This window comes from Sturnira hondurensis, unplaced genomic scaffold (genome assembly GCF_014824575.4).
Source record: "Sturnira hondurensis isolate 20B ecotype Veracruz unplaced genomic scaffold, ASM1482457v3 Scaffold0000256, whole genome shotgun sequence".
NCBI classification, from domain to species: Eukaryota; Metazoa; Chordata; class Mammalia; order Chiroptera; family Phyllostomidae; genus Sturnira; species Sturnira hondurensis.
Genome location: NW_028072887.1, coordinates 1,826,081 through 1,850,413, shown reverse-complemented (window position 1 = coordinate 1,850,413; position 24,333 = coordinate 1,826,081). Strand labels below are relative to the sequence as shown.

Below are 24,333 nucleotides of genomic sequence, written 5' to 3'. Positions count from 1 at the left end.
GAAAGTGGAAAAAATTGCCAATCTTTAGGGAGAGTCTGCCTGAAAGGCCCATGTAGTCTTAGACGGTACACAAACCCCTGCTCTAGGAACCACCAGGGCAGCAGCAAGAGAGGTGCTAGTAGAATAGGAAAGTAGAGAAATTGACTGGAAACAGAGAGAGTGCCAAGCACGCCTCCAACAGCCAGGCAGCAGCATTGCCCCTTCTTCGACCCTTCCCCCACCTACAGAGCCACAAAGCAGTGAAGCAGGTTGCCCTGCCCTGGTGAATACCTAAGTCTCCAACCCATACAACTTAACAGGTGTGCTAAGACAGGGAGTCAAAGCAGCTCTACCTAATACACAGAAACAAACACAAGGAGGCTGCCAACTCAAGGAGAAAAAGAAATATGACCCAAATGAAAGAAGGGAATAAAACCTCAGAAAAAGCCTAAGCAAAACTGAGAGAACCAACCTACCAGATGCAGAGTTCAAAGCACTGGTGATGAGGATGCTCAGAGAACTCACTGAGTACAGCAAATGCATAAGCGTAGAAATGAAGGCTACCTTAAGTGAAATAAAGAAAATAAAGGAAAGTTCACAGGGAACTAACAGTGAAGGGAAGGAAGTGGGGGTTCAAATCAACGATTTGGAACATAAGGAAGACATAAACAGTCAACAAGTACTGAATGAGGAAACAAAAATTCAAAAACTGAGGCGAGAATAAGAAGACTCTAGGACATCTCCTAAAGTGTCAACATCCAAATCATAGGGATGCCAGAGGGGAAGAGGAAGAGCAAGAAATTGAAAACTTATTTGAAAAAATAATGAAAGAAAACTTTCTTAAGTTGGTGAAGGAAACAGATGTACAAGTCCAGGAAGCACGGAGAGTCCCAAACAAGTTGGACTCAAAAGAGACCACATCAAATCACATCATAATTAAAATGCCAAAGGTTAAAAAAAAAAAGCCAAAGGTTAAAGATAAAGAGAGTCTTAAGCAGAGAGTTACCTGCAAAGGAGTTCCCACGAGACTATTAGCTGACTTCTCAAAAGAAATTTTGCAGACAAGAAAGGACAGGCAGGAAGTATACAAAGTGATGAAAAGCAAGGACCTACAACCTAGATTACTCTATCCAGCAAAGCTATCATTTAGACTTGAAGGGCAGATAAGGTGCTTCCCGGACAAGGAAAAGAAAAAGAAGTTCATCATCACCAAGCCCTTATTATATGAAATGTTAGAGGGACTTATCCAAGAAAAAGAAGATCAAAACTATGAACAGTAAAATGACAACAAACTCAAAACTGTCAACAACTGAATCTAAAAAACAAAAACAAACTAAGCAAACAACTAGAACAGGAACAAAATCATAGATATGGAGATCACAGGGAGGGTTATCAGCAGTTAGGGGGAAGAGGGAGAATGGGGGGAAGGTACAGGGATTTAGAAGGATGATTTGTAGGTACCAAATTGAAAGGGGGATGTTAAGAATAGTATAGGAAATGGAGAAGCCAAAGAACTTATATGCATGACCTATGGACATGAACTAAGGGGGGGATTGCTAGAAGGAGTGGGGGTACCAGGTGTAGGTGGGCAAAGGAGGAAAAGTTGGGAGCACTGTAACAGCATAATCAATAAAATATACTTTAAAAATAGTCAGAGGGATATATAAAGTACAGTAGAGGGAATAGAGTCAATAATATTTTGATAACTATGTATGGTGTGAGATGGGTATGAGATTTATTTGGATGATCATTTAGTAAATTATATAGTGTCCAATCACTGGGCTATAATCCTGAAACTGGTATAATATTGTATGCCAACTGTTATACAAAAATAAAATATGATTTATCATATTACAAAGATGATAGAATATGAAAGAACAACCATTCTCTAGAATTTAAAAAATTGAATAAAGAATCTAAAAAGTCCCTAAATTAAATTTTGCCACTGCCCCAAACTCTTGAATGGATTTCCACTGCCCTGAAAGTACAATCTCAGCTCCTTAACTGACTCTGTAATACCCTGCACAACCTAGCTTCTGTTTCTCTTCACTACTTCATCACACACATACACCTTTATAGGTTCTTATTAACTCTTTTCAAAGTATTCTAATTTAAGTGTCCCATTTATTTTTTGCTTTGGAGTCTGATTGATATATAGCAAAAAATGTACATCCCTATATTAAATAATGCTATGTATTTTTATAGGTACATGTATTCATAAGTAAAATAATAGGAAAAAGTCTGGGTAAATACCCACCAAACTGTTAACAGGAATTGGTTTTGAAGATGGGGAGTGCTGATCCAAGGGAACTGTAGTTTTATCTGCAATTATTTGATTTTTTTAATACTTAAAAATATTTTTTATTTATTTTATTTTATTTAAAGATTTCATTTATTTAGTTTTAGAGAGGGCAAGGGAGGGAGAAAGAGAAGGAGAGAAACATCAGCATGTGGTTGCCTCTCATGCACCCGCTATGGGGGACCTAGCCTGCAACCCAGGCATGTGCCGTGACTGGGAATCAAACCGGTGACCCTTTGGTCCACAGGCCAGCACTCAATGCACTGAGCCACACCAGCCAGGGCTGAATTTTAAAAGAATTTATTGAAATAATATTTATGTAATGAAAAATTAACCTTCAGAATAAAAACACAAAATGACAGCACTGAACTGGGTTAATGGCTTTCAATCACTTTGGCTGTGACCTGACATGTGGAAATATAGTTCCCATTGTGAACCATTGGAGCTGTATACCGATAACAAATGGACAAAATTTTCATGAATAGTATTTACTCTTACCATGAACAGTGCATTCTGCTGTACTTTCTTTTGTAATCTATTTCATTTTTAAAGCTGTCCTTCCTGACCCACTGATGTATTATTATGACTCACTGTTGGGTTGCAACCCTTATTTCCAAACACTGGAGCAGATGATCACTAGTTCATAATTGTTTATCTTTATAAAAACTTCCCCTGGCCTTGGGCTTTCCACGTTCCCTGAACTCCCTTGTTATTTACGGTTTCTTTTGTTCAGTTACCACAAAATTATCATTTTAGCACAAAATTAGCATTATCTGTATGTTCTTTATCCATTTAGGTGTCTTCTTTGCTTCTCAGTGAGGGGAAATTATTTTCAGATTAGGAACCCAATGATCGGAGACTACACAGAATAGTGTGTGTTTGAAATGGTGAAATGGTGTGCCTGTGTGTGTATGTGTGTGTTTGTTTGTAGTCCCAAAGGCCTAAAAAATGCTCATTGGATACTTGTAGATGCTGCTGACCCAGGGATTTGAACAGGCCCTGTGTTTTTCCTTTGAAATGCTCCCAGGTATTCTTGCCATCAGGACTCCCTTCCACCCCACCCCCTGTAGCTCCTCAGAGGAAGCCATACAAAATGTCTTGGTACCTATACCTTTATAAATATTCAACCAAAAGGCAAATGGTATTTTTCTGAACAAAACTTTACTGTGGAAAACAAATACCCCTCCATTCATTCCAAAAGTATTGGAAAACCAAAGGTTGAGAAAAGAAACAAGTAAGGCAGACCAGGGAAATATTTTGGAAAGAGCTTTCAGGGAACAGGAATTTCTGAGATAAATCAGACATGGGGACGCAAAATATTTGCTCACCAAAGAAATGTTGGAGAATGGTCCTGGCTGGCATGGCTCAGTGGATTGAGCTCAGGTCTGTGAACCACACAATCGCAGTTCGATTCCCAGTCAGGGCACATGCCTGGGTTTCAGGCCAGTTCCCAGCAGGGGACTCACGAGAGGCAACCATACATTGTGACTTCTCTCCTTCTCTCCTTCTCTCCTTCCCTTCCCCTCTAAAGATAAATAAATAAAATCTTTAAAAAAATGTTGGGGAATAAAAATGAATTTCAACCCACAATACTGGATTTTCTCATTGCTCTTAGCCTAATTTGAATATTTGTATACATTTACATATTGTTTTCCAGTGACTAATTTCTAACCACTGTAAAAAAAATACAGATTTAGTCCTGTTTTGCTTTTGAGAGAGAAGGAAGGAGAGTGTCACTGTTTTTTTTCTATTAGACTACCAGTGTATCATATTTTGCTGAAACATGAAGGCAGTAGATGGGACTAGAAATATTGTCTTTCTTTTTAATTTTTTTTAGTTTTTAAATTTTTTTATTTACTATTAAGTTTATGCAGTCTCTCTTTTTTAAAAATATTTTATTTACTTATTTTTAGAGAGAGGGGACGGGAAGGAGAAAGAGTGGGAGAGAAACATCAATGTGTGATTGCCTCTCATGTGTCCCCTACTGGGGACTTGGCCCGCAACCCAGGCATGTGCCCTGACTGGGAATCGAACCGGCGACCCTTTGCTTCACAGGCCCGTGCTCAATCCACTGAGCCACACCAGCCAGGGCAGTTTATGCAGTCTCTTGACATGAAAAGAAAATGAAATGAAGGCCATTCAATTCCATTATCAAGGCTACAGACTGCAGCCTGGGATATGGAATTTAAAAAAAATCACAGGCTGCCGTTCCCTGCATTTGGGGCTTCCTAGTAGACTTGTTATCCACTCCACTCAAATTGTTCTCTTCCTTGAGGAGACTTAAGGGAGCTCAGATCACTAGCTCCATATTTGGAACTAGCACTTTTTATGACAGAGGTGCAGCTCAGTGTCCGAATCAACCCTCAGTCAGGTGCTCTGTAATGCAAGTAAGAATGAAGTGCTCCAGAGATTCTAATGTTGAAGACGCTGTAATGATTTCCCACTGCCTTCAGGATCAGGTTCAATGGCCTAAGCCAACCTCCAAGGCTCTATCTAATGAGGCTTCTGTCCCCCTCTTCAGCTTTTTCCCACCACTTTGCTCCCAAAACTTTTGCCTGCCTCCATTCTCCGCAGCCGAAGTGGCCTTTTAAAGCTATTAGGACCCTCCGAAGAATTTGCATTGCATTGAAAATTAAGTCCAGATTCCTTAGCATGTGCTGCAAGTCCCTTCCTAATCTGGCCTCTGCCTACCTCACTACTCTCATTTTCTACCATCTGCCCCTTTCACTACATCTCAGCCAGGCTGCCCTCCTCTCTGTTCCCTGAACACAGCTCTTCCTCAAATAGTAGTCTTTGCAACTGCTGTGCCCTGAGCCACGGACACTATCCCAGATTTTTCTTCTTTTCCTCCAAGTCTTCACTAGTTTCCTCCAATTAATCTTCCTGTTTCTCATTCAATTCTCCAAAGCGATTAGGTTTGTTTGTCTCCTCCTGGAATTTGAGCACCATGAGGGTAGGCAGCATGTCTGTCTTACTCATCAGTGTATTTCTCATATCCAGACTGGGGGGACTGGCACGAAACTGATGTTAATAAAAATCAGTCAGGGAATGAATCAATATAGCCAGTGGTGTTCAAACCTCAGTAAACATCAAAATCAGTTAGAGGCTTGTCAAAACACATATTGCTGGTCAGGTCCCCTGAGTTTCTGATTCGAAAGACCTGGGTCGACATCCACGAGTTTGTATTTCTTCCAAATTCTCAATTGAAGGTAAACTGGCTGGTCCTGGATCACATTGTGAGAAATTCTGGTCCCAGCCATAGCCAAGTGCTTGAGCTCTGGGCTAACACATACAAATATTTCCATGCCTTTGCTTCCTGTCTTCACTCCCTGGAAATTTGTTTCCTTTATTCCTTGGGCAAGCCTTCAACCCTGCTATAAGACTCAGAATGGGCATTACGTCCCCCAGGAGGCCTTCTCCAATATTGTGCCCAAGTCTACGTCCTCCAGCACCTGGTGCAAAAGCAGTCCTACCCTTATCCCAGTGCGTTGCGTTACCCCTGCACGGGGTAATTGCGTCTTCCCAGACCGCAAGCCTTCCAGGCCTGATTTAGACACACCCGTGTTCCAGCTAGAAGCTCAGGATCATTCCTTCTGAACTCCACACAGGAATTTGCTGCCTCTGAAAATGAAGTCAGACTTGACCTCTGTGCAGCTCTAGACTTTGACCTCAGGCTCAGGCCTCCTTTCACTTTTTCCTCTTACCAAAGTCAACCAAAGAGTGGCTTCTTTTCCCCCATTGCCAGTGTTTCATTTCTCTAGCTTGTGCTCAGACCTAAAGTGTTCCATTTATTTGGTTGGTCTTAATGTACAGTACTGACCTGGAGAGGGCCAGCTCATTTCCTTAAGGCAGAGCAATACATGCTAAAATCGGTTCAAGGGGAAAAAAAGGAAAGGTTTTTAAATGGCTTCTCAGATTCCAATTTTATCTTCCTGAATGATGCCTTTGAAGTCACCCTCATTTTTTAAATGATTTTGAGAAACATCAGTGCTGCTCGCTTGCCTACTACTGACTCAGCAGGAGGGCAGAGAGCTCCTGGAAGCCTGCAGGAAAGTCTCAGGCTCAGGTGGCCGCTGGGTTCAAGGCATGCTCACACTTTGGGGGAAACTCACCCGGCTGTGGTGTTGGAGCTGCACCCAGCCTCCGTAGCCAAATTTCTGCAGGGGGAGAAAGAAGCACAGTTAGACGGAAAGAGCAAATCAGACAGGACTGCAATAAAGGGGCGAGGAATCCTGAGCTCCATCCTTTTAAGCTTCACCTTCCCATTTTTTCTTCATATCCACATATCACTTATCATTTATATTTAAACCAATTTACTTTCTTTCCCTAAATGCATTTATTCATGAAGAAAATTCTAAATATATCATGGGAGTGCTAGTTTTACCTTTTATCCTCAAGCTGGTTGCAATTTTCAAATGAGGATTTATGTTAAAAAATATTTGTTTACATACCACCTAAGCTATTTCAGGGGCCACAGAACCTGGATGGTAAGGACCGCTCTTTAGGAAACATCCTACTAGAACACTGCTCTTCAAACTGTGGGTTGTGTGTAATCAGTGTCATGGATAGTGACCCAGATGCTCTAAAAACACAAAGTAGTATGTGTAGCAGATGGTGTTGGTAGGATACTCCCTCCCCCTAAACACTTCTGTGTACACTAGTCTGTTGCCACTGAAACAGCTTTGGTCAGGCCCTTTCTCCAGGTCAGAAGTACCAGGACATCAGTGTTACATCTCCCCTCAGCAGTCCCCAACCAGTGACTGAGGATGTTTGCCCATAAATACAGTGGATGCACTAGTTCAAAGGTCTGACTGAGGTGAGGCACCCGTGTACACCTCCTTTGGCTGCCTGGCTTCCCCTGTCTTGCTGCCTCACTGTGCTGGTGTTTTCTGAGATCACCTCCAAAGTAAACTACTTGCATTTGAGTCTTTATCTCAGAATCTGCTTTTTGGAAAACCCAAGCCTAGGTAGTAAAGTAATGGAATGGAATGGAATAGATTAGAATGCCTCCTATGTGTAATTATTCATTTCATGAAACTCTTGTTTCTGTTATATACATTGATATATAAACTATATTTCTCCTTGGTGGTCATGAATAAAAAAATTTGAAAGCCTCTGCCTAAGGACATAGGTAAATGCAACTCATTAATTATAGGTTTTAAAGTCACATTTTGATCATTCATTCATTCGCTCTTCATTCATTCATTCTTCAAATTCTCATGGAGTCCCACCTATGACTGGTCTTACTAGGGCGGAGAGAATAAAAGTGAAGAAAACTTCCGGCCTGTGGAACACAGCCTTGAGAGGGTGGGGTTGGTGTGGGCATGCATTTGAAAAACCGTAATCACATGTGAGACACGCTTCGATTGAGTGGTGCACAAATTCTCTGGGAGCCAGGAGGAGGGTTCTGACCCACAACTTGGGTCAGTGGTGTCGGGGAAGGCAGGTTGAAAAGATATCCTGGGGTCAGATTGGAGAGGACCTTTCTTCCAGTGGTCTGCATTTCCATGCTCCAATGAGGTGGTTTTCAAATTGTGATGTAAGGGGGAGAGGTGTGGGAGCCAGAGACAGGGATGTGAAGAGCTCCTCGGCAATTCCAGTCATCAATGGTGGGTAGGTAAGTTAATAAAATTGAAGATCAGTACAACTTCTCATGTGTTATAGTTGGATGAGACCAGCTAACAGTGGCTGGTTCTTATGTCATGACAGAGAGGTTGTCATGAGGAAGTCAAGCCTGGCAGATCCCTCCTCCTGGCTCTGCTCTACCCTCTGGACTGAGAGGGGAGAGCTGGGCATAGAGGTGTTTATGTATGTCTGTGTCTGTGACTGGGGTTTGCCCCAGCAGACCCCTTAAGAATTGGGTCAATTTTATACCAGCTTTATTCTACCTAAGCACAAATTTGATTCTTGTGTTACAGTATCAAGTAGTCATCTCAACTGTAGATCTACCTGCTTCTCTATAGGTGACATCAGAGGACATGGCATGGTGGGCTGGGCATGCAAGGGAAAATGTGGACCAGGGACCCAAGCTCCTCCTCTCTGTACATAGTTTGTCCTTTGCCTGTGTTTCTCCCCTCCTGCTCCTGCTGGCACTCTCCTCCCTTCAAAATTTCAGTGCCCTTGAGCTTTTCTTTCTTCCTTCAGGTAAAGCTGCCTAGAGATGTATGCTGGAGGAGGGGGTGGGATACCGACAGCCCCATCAGTTACCCTTTAGAGTTAACTTAGACTCTCAAACTGGAAATTTGCCATTGAAATCTTACTTTAATGTATTATGAAAGATTTTATTTTCCTTCTTTCTCTCCCTTTTTCTCTTTCATTCCTTCCTCATTCTCTTTCTTACTTTTTCTTAATTCCCTACCGAACTTTAATCTATAAATTAGCAGGTTATAAAGTATTCCATCTGGGGTAGGTCAGAGAGGAAGAGGGAGGGAGAACAGAGAGCTCTTGTCACATGTGACAAACCACTCTGAAGGTACTTGACTTTGTTGGAGTGACTTAACATCTCGAAATCACTGTTTCCTTTGTGTAGCATGAGGCAAACAGCAGCGGCTGTGACATAGGGTTTTATGGGAATTAACTGAGATAACTCATAGAAAGCTATTGTCACCAGACTTGGTTTACAGGAAGGACCTCATCAGTGCTAACAGTGATGATGATGGTGACAGTGGGAATGGCGGTGGATATGGTGGTGGCAACAGTGGGAATGGTGAAGGTGGTAGTGTTGTAGGAGTGGTGGTGGTAGTGGCAGTGGTGAAATTGTGAGCTGGTAGTGGTGATGGTTGTGGTGGTGAGCTTGGTGGCAGTGGTGATACCACTGATGGTAATGGGAGTGCTGGCAGACAGTGACAGCAGTGAGGGTGGCATAGTGGTGACAACCTATTCTACCCTTAGCTGGTAAAATAAGGCCTACCCTAGGGCCAGACACTAAGGAGCGCCGTGAAGGATGGCGCACTGTATTCCTCCCTCCCCTGTCTTGGAAAGCAGGGTTTGAACACTTTGTGATTCCTCTAGGCTCCTTGCGAAGACCTAACTTATTCGGGTCAGCTTAATTCTGTTCCAAGCCTGTGATCTGTTCAGTCCCCCAGCTCTCACCCTAAATTGAACCAGCCTGAGATCTGAAATTTAAGACCATGGGAGTACTTTTGGTCAGTGCATATGCCAGGGGGCATTCACGGTCTGCAGATGTTTCACTGACGAGGGACCAAATGTTCCATAGGCATCTATGGGCATGATAAATAAAAAACAAATTTAAAAATTCAAGAGAATTTAGTTCTATGCACAAGAGATGTGTTTCTGAATTGGACATCTATGAATTTGGTTGATGAACTGAATGCCAGTTCTAATGTTTTTGAGGACCTCACACTTTCATATGGTGAATAATAAATTTCCTGGATGATGAAACCAAATATCTCTTTCCTCACAGAGGTTGTTTGAGAGTCAAGTTATGACTGCGATTTTTGTCTCCTAAAAATCTTACAGTGAATAAATGCAATTAAATTATTACTAACAACGAAAGATATAAATATATATATATATATTTTTACTAGAGGCCAGAATTTTTTGACTCAGTTTAAAATTAGAAGACCCTTTGCAAGCCCTACTATTGGACACATAATAGGTGGTCAGTAGAGTCTTGCTGAAGGGAGAAGTCAAAACCTTGTTATCATCATGGCTTTGATGCCTAATCTCATGTGGATCAACCTGAAAGAGCTTTCACCATGGTTTCTTAGCCGCCAACCTCCTATTTGTGATGGCAGAGTAGATGGGTCCTGATTCATTAGAAACAATGGAATCAAGTGCCCTCTCAATCTGCTTTCTTTTCACCTCACAGATCTTAATTATAACTCTGGCTAAAATCATTATTAGCAAGGGAAAAAGCTTTCTCAAATCCCAGTCCTTTGTAATCGTTAGTTAATCATCAAGCCAGGTATGTTGATTCTGCTTTTCTGTTTCTTCATTGCATAAGGAGGTCAAGGTTATTGAGGTGTGTCTATTAATATTTAATAGAGAAAAGCAGGTTTGAAAAAACAGGCTTTATCCTCTAACATAGAACTAGTACTGGCTTATTCTTTTCATCCTTTTGTTACAAAGTTTGAAAAAATAGTAAGAAAAAATCAGAGAGACTGACATTTTGAAACATTTTACCCACCAAGAAATATTTGGAAGACAAAGTAAAATCTGCTGTAACTATTGAACTATATGAACACTAAAAAAAAATCTGCTATTAACTAGTGTCACATTAACACTCAATTTACTGTGACCAAAGAGACTGACAGTGGGGAGAGAGGGAGAAGAATCCCAGCACGATTTAATGTATTTTTATTTATCTCACTCCTTCCAATTTGAAAACACAGAACTGCTTTCTGCTAGTTGTTTCATCACTGGCCTGCCTGCATGTAAATGAAAACCTATACCATATAACAGATCTGATTGCTTGACCTGCAAGTTGGAAGCCAGGTTCCAATGGCCCCATGGTGAAGCCCTAGGTGGGCTTGGGGAGTCTGGGAGTGGACTGGTGTCGAGGGAGGCACTGGGGAGGGGGGGAGGCAGAGGGAGCAGGGACATCCCTTATAGCAGTGGAAGTCTCCTGGACCAGCTGTCTCATTCAGGTGTGGTGGTCATGCTGCGGAGGGGCCATCGTGGTCCCACATAACTCTGGGATCCTGGGCTCATTTCTGAGTCTCCAGCACTTTTTCTGTCCAGCTGGGTTAATAATATAAATCCTCTGTATTCTGCAATTCACAACATTTTATGTGAATCAAATTACATGCTGTTCCCTATGATTATTATTACTACTCTCATCACAATCATTATCATCACCATTGAGTGTTATCAGTTATCTGCTTGCAGCGTGTGAGACTGCCAGATAGATGCCTGATTTCTATGGCAGAATGCCACTTCCCTCTTTGAGGCAACACCCGGAAGATAAGGACGGGAGGTGGGATAAAGAGCCAGCAGAGCAGGTGCTTGCTGAGCCTCTGGGGCACCCATTTGTGGCTATAGCCTCCCCATGCTCTGCATCCCTCAGCTTCCTATGCAGTTTTAACAATACCTAGGGCCCTGCATTAGGTGGGGCACTTAGAAATTATAGCCTCTTGGTGACCAGTTCTTCGGGGTGGGAGACAAGTAATGTGAGGCGGGGCTGTGGCACAAGATACACCGTTTTCTCCCCTTAGCAGAGGAGGCATCTTTTGTAGCTGCTCTGGGCTGTCATCACTAAAACTGTGAAGTGGTGTTTACATTTTAGTAAACTCTGACAAGGACAACAACATTCAGAACAGCAAGTCCCCACGCAGGTACTCATACTCGTTTGATGGGGTTAAGCTTTTGTGATTGGCTGCAATAGGACAGCCTTTCAAAGATGATTCAGCATCATTTTGTATTTTTCAATCAACAATGTCTACCACCCATTTTACCTAAAATACCATGAACAAAGAAACACTTAAGATTAACGACTATGAGAAGGAAATATTCTCAGCTACTTGCACAATGAACCGCTATTTAATTAGAGTTCAGGTTAGTTCATTTTTCTTCACTTGGGCTAAAAAGATGAAACATATCAGTGGTGCGCATGTTCCAGAGAAGGCTGAAGATGGGGTAAAACCTGATACTCCGTCTGAACAGACTCAAGCCAGTTGAAAATTTTGTTCATGCCTCCTACCTTCCAATGGTTTTATTCAATGTTACAGTTATTCATTCAAAAGTTCTTAATGACAAAAGGAAATGTCCATCCTTTGAGAAACCCAGAGAAGAGTCTTTAGAGATATTCATTGTGCAAAGGCTGTGTGCCATTTCCTCTATGGTTTTTTGATGTTCCTTCTCTCTAGTTTGTAACAAGGATTTATAGCTTAAAGAATATCAAAAAGCAAAGGTTTTCAGGCAGCGTCCTAAAATAGACTACAAAAAATTTCCACAAGTTATCTCTTGGTGTTTCGAAACCTTATTTTAAACATTTGGGAAAGGAGATGTGTTTTAGAAGTCCTGGAAACCTATCACATTCCATTTTTTCAATAGTCTCTTACTGGAAACTGTAACTTTAAATTCTGTAGTTGGCACATATCTTCCTAGCAGCTGAATATGTGGTTTAATTGGAAGTAAAACTGCCTGACTTAAATTGTTCAGAAATTTTAAAGAATGCTTTAACAAAGGGATTTTGAGAAAGCACTTATTTCTTTGATCTAAATTCTTTCAAAATTAATATAAAAGTTATTTTTGAAAACCAGGAAATCAGAGCTGCCAAATAGCACTCCCTTTCAAAGCACTCCCACATTAGAAAAACTTAACATTTAATTTTTTGAAGAAGAGATAAGTCTATAATACAGTCACTGAGACACCCCGAAGAAGTTCCAAAAATAATTCAGCAAATTAATCAGCATTACCTTTTTTAGATCTGGCCATTCTTTTGGTAGAATATGACTGTGGATGTCAATTTTCATCTCTACAAGATCAGAGGAAAAGTCTATAAAGAATGAAGTTTTGATACCACGAGAGCTCCTTGAAAACCATGGAGATAAGAAATTTACTTTGTCCCTGTGGCTGTGTTTAGGCACTGATCAGAAGCTTGTTCAGCCAAGTTAAGTCCATTGGAGTTGCCTTATTAAAATTCAAAGTCTGTTTGTCAATGTAGCTTTGGGTAAACAATTCTATGATAGTCAGGATGTGGAGTACAATTTTTTTAAACGACTGTACTGAACCTTATGTATGGCCAAATGTATTACAGGCTGCTTTTGAGTTCAGCAAGTCCAAAATTGACTAACCTTTGTTTTTAAATATTTCAGTTCTTATCAAGATATACATAGTAAAAAACTGAGTAGTACCTGGTTAAAAACCAAACAGCACAGAGGGTTTTTAAAGAAAAATAATAGTTCCCTGACTCAATACTTCTTGCGCTTGGTTTCATTCCCCAGGAGCAACCAATTGTAAGGCTTTTGCCTTTTGTTCTGTGAGTTGCCTCCATGTCTTTAAACAATATTTAGCATTGTTCATGAAAATTTGGCATGTTGCAAAGTTGGTGAAGTTGCACCTGTAGTTTTACTTCATAGAAAGAGCTTATTCTTGAAAGAAGTATTCCAAGTCATGAAATGCAAGGACCTACCCCTAAGATTGCTCTATTCAGCAAAACTTTCCTTTAGAATGGAAGGGCAGATGAAGCATTTCTCAGATAAGGTCAAGTTCAAGGAGTTCATCATCACCAAGCCCTTATTATATGAAATGTTAAAGGGACTTATCTAAGAAAATGAAGATAAAAAATATGAACAATAAAAAGACAGCAAACTCATAGTTATTAACAACCACACCTAAAACAAAAACAAACTAAGCAAACAACTAGAACAGGAACAAAACTACAAAAATGGAGATCACATGGAGGGTTAGCAACAGGGGAGTGGGAGGAGGAGAGAGGGGAGAAATGTGCAGAGAATAAGTAGCATAGATGGTAGGTAGAAAATAGACATGGGGAAGGCAAGAATAGTATGGGAAATGTAGAAGCTAAGGAACTTATGACACATGGACATGAACTAAAGGGTGGGAATGTGGGTGGGAGGGGGTGTGCAGGGTGCAGGGGAATGAAGGGGGAGAAATGGGACAACTGTAATAGCATAATCAATAAAATATATTTTTTTAGAAAGAAAGAGCTTATTCTTAATATACATTTTTCTCTATTTCCTTTTTCATTCATTTATTCATGCATGAATGCATTTAACAAACACTTATTGAGAACTACTTTGTACAGATGATATAAGGCTGAATGAGGTAAAATAATACATATATTCTAATAGATAATTGTGCACAGCCCTAACTGAGGAAAAGAAGAAAGAAGTCATTTTCATTGAAGGTCATCAGAGCAGTGTGGGGAAGGCTTTCACTGGAATATAAAGTAGGGCTCATGGTCATGTCTCTAAAGAGAACTTGGAACAAAGTAGGTCTTTGCTGTTCTATGTTTAGCCTTTCCTATTCCTAAAAAGCTGAAAATGTTCAAGGGACTGAAGCCCCTGTTAAGTCTTGAACTTTCTTTGGGATGTTGCCTTCCACTCTGTCTCCATAATACAGGAACTAAGTAGTTTTAAAAAGCCTTTCTACTAGGGTGTTCAACTAGATGCTGGATAAAGTATAACAAGCATACTTTTAAATGTTGCTTGAGAGAAAATGAAATCCTCAAGTTCATTTTTTTAAAGTTTGATGAGCTAAAACTGAATGACTGAGTCTTAAATTGATGTGGAAGTACTCACGAATACCCAGAGTACTTCCTATGGGCCAAGACACTATCCTAAGCATTTTACTCATATCAGTTCATTCACTCCTCATAACAGTACTATGAGGGAAGAACTATTACTAACATCCATTTCATAGAAGAGGAGCTGAAGTGCAGAGAAGTTAGGCAACTTGCTCATGGTCAACAATAAGTGGTAGGACCAGAATTTGAACTCAGGCAGTGTGGATGCAGAATCCTTGAGCTCTGAGAATTAATATTCCACAGAGGAGTGGGAGATCATACCATGTGCCTGTTCAAAGCTGAGACTCTCTCATTAAGCTAGACTTCTTGAAGAGGCTAGACCCGTAGTGAGAAAGTAGACCAGAAATATATCCACTGGTCAATAAAGGGGATGTTATGTTATAAGGAAATCTGTGAGAGGGTCTGTAAGTAAATCTTTCTCTACTATGGTGAGATTTCTTCACCAGGAGAAAAAAGAAGAAATAATAGTTTCCTTTGAGAATTTCTTTAAAAAGTACTGTTCTAAGACACCTACTAAATTTTTTAGTTAAGGTATCAGATTGGTAATGCTCAACTACTTCCTTCCCACCCATATCCAGAAAATTAACATATGTATTCTTTATGGAGGAAATAATTCCGACTGAGTCCCCTTTGAATGCCACAGATAAAGGTAAACAAAATATTGGCTCATAATAAAAAATTCTACACACATGAGGAAAAAAGCCATCATGAGTGAATGTCCACAGAAATAATAATAGATTTAAATCTCCAAGGACAGGTATATTGGAGTTATTTAACAAAGAATACAAATGTATTACATATGAAGTATTTTTTAAAAATAATTTAAAAATTAACCAAGAGACTATCAAATGATTGGCCAAATTTGAAAAAGAACAAAATAGAACTTTCATAAATGAAACCATTGTAATTCAAATTAAAAACTCAACAGATGGGTGAAACAACAGAATAGACATAGTTGAATAGAGAATTAACAAATTGAAAGAGAGATTTGCACAGAGATGAGGAGATTGAGCCTATACAGAAGTGACACAAAGTTCAAGGGATGGAATAAGAAAGTCTAAAACCAGTCTAATTGAAGTGCTAAAAGAAAGGAAAGAGATATTTCAAGAGATAATAGCTGAGAATTTTCAGATCTGATAAGCCAAAAGATCTGACTCAAAACCTAGATGGAGAAAGATTAACATAAGAACTCCATTTCTGGAAATCTTGCAGTAAAATTACAGAACACCAATAATAAACATTAGATCCTATTAACTTCTAGAGAGAAAAAGAGAATACCTTCAAAACTCACTAATTAGACTGACAGCCAACTTCTTACAGCAATGATGGGGGCCATAGGACAATAGAAAACATACTCAAAAGGCTGAGACATTGTAATGCTCAACTACTCCCTCTCCATCCATACCTAGAAAAAGAAAATACAAATCTTTCCTGGAGGAAATCATTCCAACTCAGTTCCCTCAGTATGCCACAGATTAACTTGGAATTGAATACCTCATAACATTTTATTTTAATAGTGATGAAGAGGTAAATATATTTTCAAATAAAAACTGAGTTTGCTACCAACAGACCCTCACTTAAGGAATTTCGAGTAATGTACAAGCATACCTCAGAGATATTGTGGGTTTGGTTCCAGATCACAGCAATAAAATGAATATGACAATGAAGTGACCCACACAAATTTTTTGGTTTCCCAGTGCATATAGTACATGTAGTAGTTATATTTATAATATACTGTAGTCTATTAAGTGCACAATAGCATTATGTCTAAAAAACAATGTACATACCTTAATTTAATAATGGTTTGTTGTTAAAAACATGCTAACCATGATCTCAATGTTCAGTGAGTCGTAATCTTTTTGCTGGTGGATGGTCTTACCTCCGATTTGTAAAAATCACAATATCTGTGAAGCACAGTGAAGTGAAGCCCAATGAAACGAGACATGCCTGTACTCCAGAAAGGAGGAAAACCACTCCAGTATAAGGTTTGAAATGCAAGACTGAGTGGAGAGCAAAGAAACTGGTGATCATATAAATAAATCTAAATACTATTAAATACTTAAAACAACAATAATGATGCCTGTTTCAAGAAGTTAAAGCACCAGCCAAGGATTATGGAGCCACGCCCCTGGACTTTTCTGCCAAGGAATGCTTCAATGACAGTAAATCTCATAATTTCAATATCTTTTGTAATCTGGATAAGCTGAGAATTTCCTAAATCATCAAGTCCTGTTTTTCTTCATACTAGTTTTTCAAGCTATCTTTTTTCCTTTTGCATTTTACTGTAAGCAGCAAGAAGAAACCAGGATGAACCTTTAACAATGTGCTTGGAAATCTCAGCTAAATATCAGAGTACATCAATTATACATCTGATTCTTGAACAACTGTAGGACTCACCATTGAGCTAAGTTTTCTACCACTGTATAACAAGAGTCTCTTTTTTCCACTTTCTTTTGTGTTCCCCATTTTCTTTTGTGCCCTCACCACCAGTGCCTTTAACATGCATATTTCTACCAACAGTCTGATCAAAGCAATCTAGGATTTTTCTATCACGCACCTCAGTTCTTCTGACCTCTTCCCATTGCCTGATTCCAAAGCCACTTTCACTTTTTATGTATTTGTTACAGCAGCATGCCACTTTCAGGTATCAAAATTTGTATTAATTTCCAATTGCTATTGTAACAAATTATTATAAACTTAGTGATTTAAAACAATAGAAATTTATTCTCTTATAGCTCTGAAAGTAAGAAATCTACAGTGGGTCAGTAGGGCTATATTTCTGAGAAAGGCTCTAGAAAAGAATTGTTTCCTTGCCTCTTCTAGCTTCTAGAGCTTGTCTGCATGCTTGGCCCAGACCCCATTTCCCATGGTCAAAGCCATCACTGCAGCCTGTTTTAGTCCTTCTCTCTGTTTAGGCCATCATAGCATCTTTTTTGGACTCTTACCCTCCATCTCTCTCTTATGAAGGCTCATGTAATTAAAATGGGCCCACCCAGATAACTAGGATAATTTCCCTATCTCAAGATTCTTAACATAATCACATTTTCAAAGTCCTTTTACAATGTAAGGTAGCATTTTTCACAGGTTCTAAAAGTTAGGACATGGACATCTTTGAGTCAGGGGTATTAGCCTATCACAAGTAGGCATGGTAAAATTTCCAAAGCAACTACGAAAGAATACACAGAGAGTATATAGCTTCCAACCCAGTTAAGTGAAAAATGAAATTTTAAAATATCAATTTAAAAGAAGGAAATAAATTTAAAAAACAACATAAAATGCAGGCAAACAGAAAGCACAAAACAAAATGGCAGAAATAAAAAAGTTCTACTGTATGTTGTTTATAAGAAACACATTTCAACTATAAATGTGCAGAAAGTTTGAAGGTAAGAGAAAATAGAAGAAGCAAAATCTAACCCAAAGTAAGCCATGACAGCCTTGGCTATCATAAGGACTTCAGGGTGGTCCAAATAAAACTGCAAAACAGATAGCATTATTAGGGCAAAAGGATCACTGTGTAATAATAAAAGGTTCAACTAAGTACAAAGCCCTAATAATTCTAAATTTGGTACACTAAATTGCCTCAAAATATATAATAGACACACACATATTGCAAATACATATTTGATCATTCTTTCAATGTATTTATCTCAATTATTGGTATGTCAATCAAATAAAAATTATCTGCGGGGACCTGTGGAGGAAGGCCCCAAGTCTGGGGAGCCACTGAAGAACCTCAAACACATTCTGGAAGAGAAAGAGAACATTTTGAGCTCCAGTCTGCTCACAGAGCTCTAAGCCATGTTGCCATGGGGTCTTTCAAGTAACAAGTGTCCTATAGCCCTGACATTGTTTCCCTCTCCCTGCTTTGACCCTGCCAGGGAAGGAGCCCGAGCTCAGGGCAGAGAAATGCCAGCCAGCAAAGGAGTAGAAAGGTTCACATGTCCACCTTCAGGGAGAGAAGCCTTACCTTTCAATGAGGATTGAAAAGATTATTCCTATATTATGCTGGGCATTTTTTTTTTTGACTGAGACTTGGTTTGCAATTTAAAGTGGACTTACAAATTTTTATCATCTAAAAGTGGATAGAAATGTCATGGAGGCTGCATAGGTTTCCACCCAGAGGAAGCAGAAAAGACTACCTTTACCAAGCAGTATTAAAGTGGGAGACTTAATGACATCCAGTGAGTCCTGTGTGTTCAGCGCAGCTATAATGGAAGGAGAGAGCGATGCTTTTACTTTTGCTTATAAAAACAGGCAAACTTTTGGCTAAGTGGGCAGGAGTTCACAGGGTCCTCAACAGCAAACATATAACGCTCTTTCACTTCCCACTACAACGCTAAGGACAGAGGCAACAAAAGGGAAAATTGTGTTAAGATCTCATCTCCACATTTTCAAAAATGGATTGTAAGTCAGATGAGCTTTATACTGGCATTTCTTTGTGGAAAAGGCAAGATAGCCTTACATTATTCTATAGTTGGATTGTATAAGAATAAAAAATGAGTAGCATTACTCATTTGCCTGAAGTCTGAGTAACTCCTTCCTCCCGGCCCTGATCTATAGGCTATGAATCAGCTCAAATACCAAGGCCCAACCCTGCCTCTACTGCTTTTTAGCTGAATGGCCATGGGAAAGTTACATGGTCTTTCTGTAAAATAGGGATCATAATAGAACTGATCTCATAGAGCTACGGAAGTATTAACTAGAGTGGTATAATTCTATCAACTATGAATTATACTGTGACACATAATATAGTTATTTCTAAGTCTACCTTATACAAAGACTGGCAGGAAGTCTGGTATTAGTCAGTTTGAGGGGCCTTGCTCTCTCTTTCTTGGATCATACAAGAAGCCTGTTTTTATGTGATCCAGGACTGTAGGGTAGGGGCATGCCTTCTGTGGTGGGCACCGTGATTGTGTTTCTCCTTGGCCAGGTCTGTGTGATCCACTTGAGGATGGGTAGCTCCACTGGTTGAAAGGACCAAGTCTAGAGGCCCTCATTTAAAAACAGAATTCTTTCCTCTACATCTGCTCCTCTTCCTGTATTTTCTCTCAGTGGATGACAAGTCAAACTTCTCTCTTTTCTCCTCTCCCTCTCCCCCACAGACAATCAATAAATCACCAAGTCTTATTTTCCTAATCCTGCTGCATTTCTCAATCTTGTTCTTCTCTCATCTCATTTTTAGGCCTTCATCATCTCTCTCCAGGATTGTTCAATCAGCTCGTCAATGGTCTCTGACTACAGTCTTATCCCTGCTGTAACCAGTCCCTGGGGACCCTTGGCCAGTGTAATCTTCCTAAATCGCAAAATGATCATATCCCTGTCCAGCTTAACATTTTTCAGTTTCTCGTCTCCAAGTCCAAGCATGCATGGGAAACAAGGCCCACGTGTACTGGTCCACCTCTTTTGTCTCTGTGCTTTGCCACTGTGCCCTGTGTCCAACCACAGGAAACACTTTGTATCTGCCCAAACGCCACGTATTTCCCTTTTATCTGTATTTATGGATTCTTTGACCTCTAATGCCTGGGAGGATATTTTCCTGCCCTTCTTCCTGCCAAGTGTACACCTACCCATTACTGAATATTTAGCTTAAACATCACCTCCTCTGTGAAGCCTCTCCTGGCTATGCCCATCTCCAATGATAGAAGGGGACCACCTCCTCCTGGAAGAGGGCATGGGCATGAATGAATATGGATAAATATGTATAAGTTGGGGGCATGAAGGAATATGGATGACTCTGACAAAGTTGTAAATGATTTCAAGTTCATCCTCAAAGACACAGAGTCCCTTTCTGCTAACTTTTCCCTGGCCTCTAGCTTTTGGCACCCAGAAAGGTCTTTATCTCTGATGTCCTTATCTAATTTTTCTCCTTATTAGCACTTGCTATTTAGAGAGGAGTAGGTTTCAGCCTTTTGCACTTGAATTTGAGTTTATGTACATCTGATGGCATAAGGACTTAATAATTGAGAGGTATTATGGAGAAAGTAGAGAAACTTACATTTTTTTCATGTATTTGTACAAGGACACACCTGAAATTTTTACAAACTCCACTAGGAATCCTGGCTATTATTATAAGGATAGGGTTTGGGAGGAGAGGAGGTTGGGATGGATAATCTCACCCTGTATATATCACTGGGTGTGAACCACCTGAGGAGGCATGGAAAGCAGATGACAGATGGAGAGTTAGCTCACTAGGGGGAAAAGATAATTTAATATGGGGACCAGGGAAGAGGTGGAAAGTTGCTGAGGGAACAGGAGGTGATGGAGATCAGAATACAGGTAGAAGGTTAGTTTTGTAGAAGAAGATCCTCTCTTATTTTAAGGGTGAAGGGAGAAATTAAAGGACAGGCGGCAACTGTGATGTGTTGAAGCAAAGGCAATCAACCATCAAGAGCTACTAGTATCTATGGTTTTTTTGCAGTAGGAAGTGAGGTCATCCACTGAGACAGATTTTTTAAAAAGGAAATAAAGCAACAGCTTTAAAATGGCATTTGAGTGCTTGCTAGGTGGTGAACAGCAGCATAGGGGCTACATGTGGTGGACTTTAACAATCTTTAATGGACAACCACCTGAAACACAGAAAATTTTTTAGCCCATAAAAAATGCAGCCAAAATGCACACTACATTTTTTTAGAGAAGCAAGCTTCTGAATGAGTTTATATCTCTGTATTTTCAAAATATTTTATAATGAAGTTATAATACTGTAATAATTGGAAAGATTTTAAATATATCTTGAAAAGGAATTTGTGATATGTCACATTGTCAGTGTTCTCAAAAGTCACCATAACTAATGTCATCTCTGACCATGAAACACAACGATTTGTCTTCTCTAAGCAGTTTTGTTAGAGGCTACGCTAACAGTTCATCTCACTTTGATAGACACGACAGGGCTTACCTATTTGCTTCAATGACTGAGTCAATAATCTCACAGCAACACACACTCTATTCTAGCAGAAATATTTTTTAATCAACTGCAGGGATCAAGAATTAACATTCAATCCAAGACCTCCTCTGATTACATTAGCACTTGCTAGATCAGAGTAACCTGGTAAGATTCTACACTGGTAGAAAGAGCTATGCCTACTGGAACTCAGGGGAAAAGGTTGGCTCACCCTAAATGAGATTTATGAGTGTCAGCCCAAAAGCTAGTACACTTGAATTTTATTAATTTTTTCACTGTAACTTGAATCAGAGTTCAATTCTGCTCTTTGTCTAAGCCTCTTTACTCACGATTGCCATAATTAACGCTTAATTCGAAAATGATATGGTAGGCATTTACATAATGGGAAATTATGTGCTATTCACTCAAAATGGTGATGCTGGGGCTGTCAATCATTGAACATTCTTACAGTGCTATGTGTGTGGGTGTGAGGGGGAGCAGAAATAATGAATGTGAAATCCATCACCTAAACAATGTTTAAAAAAGAATGAATTCCACTCTAGACTTATTCACAGCTCTGATGATAGAAAATAATAACTTATTCTATGGGGCCGAGGATGGGTTGGGCAAAACCAGAGGTTCTCAATCTTAAACCCCATATAGTAATCACTTGGGGAAATTTTAAAATACTGATCCACACCCCTGCTCCCACAACCTTTGCCCTGCTCCCCCTGTGGCCTAATTAAATTTGAATTAATAAACAATGGATAATATTTTTGGTATCAGTATGTCCCAAATATTGCATGGGGCATATTTATATTTAAAAATCATAATTCCTCTGAAATTCAAAGTTAACTATGTGGCCTTAATTTTTACTTGCTAAAGCTGGAAGCTCCCCTAGTCCCCCATCAGATTCAGAATTAACCTGTCTGGTATTTTTTAAAGTCCTTCAGGTGATTTTAATGTGGACCAAAATTCAGTAACACTGGGTTAAACCTTAAAAGGCCTCCTCTATAGATAGGTTGGTAGAAGGTAAATTAAAACAGGAGAGAGAAGTATGGGAAATGATTGTTAATTCAGGTTGGTAGAACTTACCACAGCTCCTTTAAAGTCTTCTATTTTGTTGCCTTATCTTTTATGTATTATTCCCCATTTGTTAGAACAATCATGGTGCCTGCTGCATCCACAGCCCTTTCTGAGCCACACCCTTGGCTAATGCTGAGTGGGCATTTCTCGGTGGTTATGCAGGCCTGTGCACCCATGCTCTGCATCAGTGCTCCTTCCCATTCCCTTCCAAATTTTGGCCACGGTGGCCAAGGATGCATCTGAAGGAGGCACGTGGACCAAGACTGTCAATTCACAGTCTGGACAATGGCCTTTGAGGTATGGTACAAGAGTTCTGCCCAGTAGGGTCATGATGATTACATCAGATGAGACAGATTCTCTGTGCATCATATTTCTGGACACAGAGCATCAGATGATTGGTAATAGAAGCAGGGTCGATTGGAATAGGTTAGGTCAGAAAGAATGGCGAAGTGCACCCTGACTCTTATTAGAGTTTCCCCTGGAAGTCACATGTGTGACTTCTCAATTTCTCCGGCTTAAAAAATCGCATGCCCACACATAACTTTTAGTGGAGCAGGTAACATAATCTTATCATTTGCTGAGAAGGAAAGAGAATATTTGCCCTAATGACAACACAGATGCTGAAGCTAAAAACAACACTCAGAAAGAGAGCAGCACGCAGATGGCGTGAGAACACCAGAGCCATAAATGAGGAAAAACCTGGCTGGTTGGTTGGTAGTGGCAAGAGTAATGAGAGACAGGGGTGTATATGAACAGAGTCAGGTAAACTCTGATAATGGTTGATGTGGTCATTGAAGTTGCTTTTGGTCCTGAATCACGTCTAAGGTTGTTGCATGTGTTCTGGTCACCACAGATGTGTTAATATGACAGCAGCAATGTCCCTATCAGGTCCCCAAGCTCCTTATTCCCACAGGCACCTATAATCTCGTGAAGCCTTCACCCATGCCATCACATTACCATTCACCACCAGGAGAGGGTATCCCAGCAATTAAACATGATTTCAAAGTAACTCGAGTCTCCCACTTGCATTTCTCAAACACAATGAAGGGGACACATAGACCAAAATAAAACGCCTTAAAATTTCTTTAAATATGTTTTTTTCACATACAGCCCCATGCCCCTAATTCTTCCCTAGCCCCTGCCTTTGGACTTTCAGTTTTTCTCCTTTTCCTTTTCTTCCAATTGTGTATTACAAAATCCCAAAGGTCCGATTTAGCAAAAGAGTGGAGGGGTCCAGCCTGAGCAGGCCCAGCCTGAGTCCCCTGTGGTGGTGGGACAGGGGAATGTCAAGGCACAGAAACTGGACCTGCCACAGCCTCACTACAAACCCACATTACCTAAGGTACCTGAGGAACATTCAGTTCCTTGTGGTCAACAAAGTTCAAACAACTTGGACATGGGCTTTCATACCAGGAATGAATGATTTCCAAGGTGCAAAATGTGTGTATGTTGGACTTAAGTATCCTGACAATGTTAACAACAAAAAGGAAAATGGTATATTTTTATCATTGCTTAACTTCTAAATTTGAGCTTACATATGTCCAAAACATCCCAAGTACACTGGAATTTTGGGTGTAGTCTAGCTGCTTACCCCACCCACTGTTTGCTTGAATTTACTATGAACCATATGATCCTTTCTCCTCACGATTCTCTCCTGCTCACTAAGTAATTGGTGGGACCTGAGCCTGAAGGAATTCTGTCCATCTCCCAGGATCACTTTTGTGAACTCTTCCAGGGACAGGTGGTATTTCTCTTGGCCTTGAGAAAGAGGGCTCCCTTCTCTGGTCCCCCTGCTTCAGTGGACTTTGATTCTGCCTCTGCCTCTCCTCTGGCCCCAGCCCTCCCTCTGAGGAGTCCTAG

The 24,333-nt window shown here is 40.1% G+C and overlaps 1 protein-coding gene and 1 long non-coding RNA gene across 2 annotated transcripts in view; one reads left to right on the top strand and one right to left on the bottom strand.

Annotated features, from left to right (window-relative positions):
* Positions 1-12,874, bottom strand: part of ACMSD (aminocarboxymuconate semialdehyde decarboxylase) — a 72,610-nt gene extending 59,736 nt beyond the window's left edge. Inside the window, exons 1-2 of the mRNA XM_037069125.1 lie at positions 12,658-12,874; positions 6,391-6,435 (exon numbers count right to left, since the gene is read on the bottom strand). Of these exons, the coding sequence (XP_036925020.1) occupies positions 6,391-6,435; positions 12,658-12,714 (102 nt within the window). The 5' untranslated portion in view covers positions 12,715-12,874. The remainder of the gene's footprint in view (positions 1-6,390; positions 6,436-12,657) is intronic.
* On the top strand, positions 4,894-22,648 carry LOC119003061 (uncharacterized). Its single transcript, XR_005069869.1, has 3 exons — positions 4,894-5,141; positions 12,059-12,061; positions 22,636-22,648. It is a non-coding gene; the product is annotated as an uncharacterized LOC119003061 (long non-coding RNA).
* Positions 22,649-24,333: the final 1,685 nt, after the last annotated feature.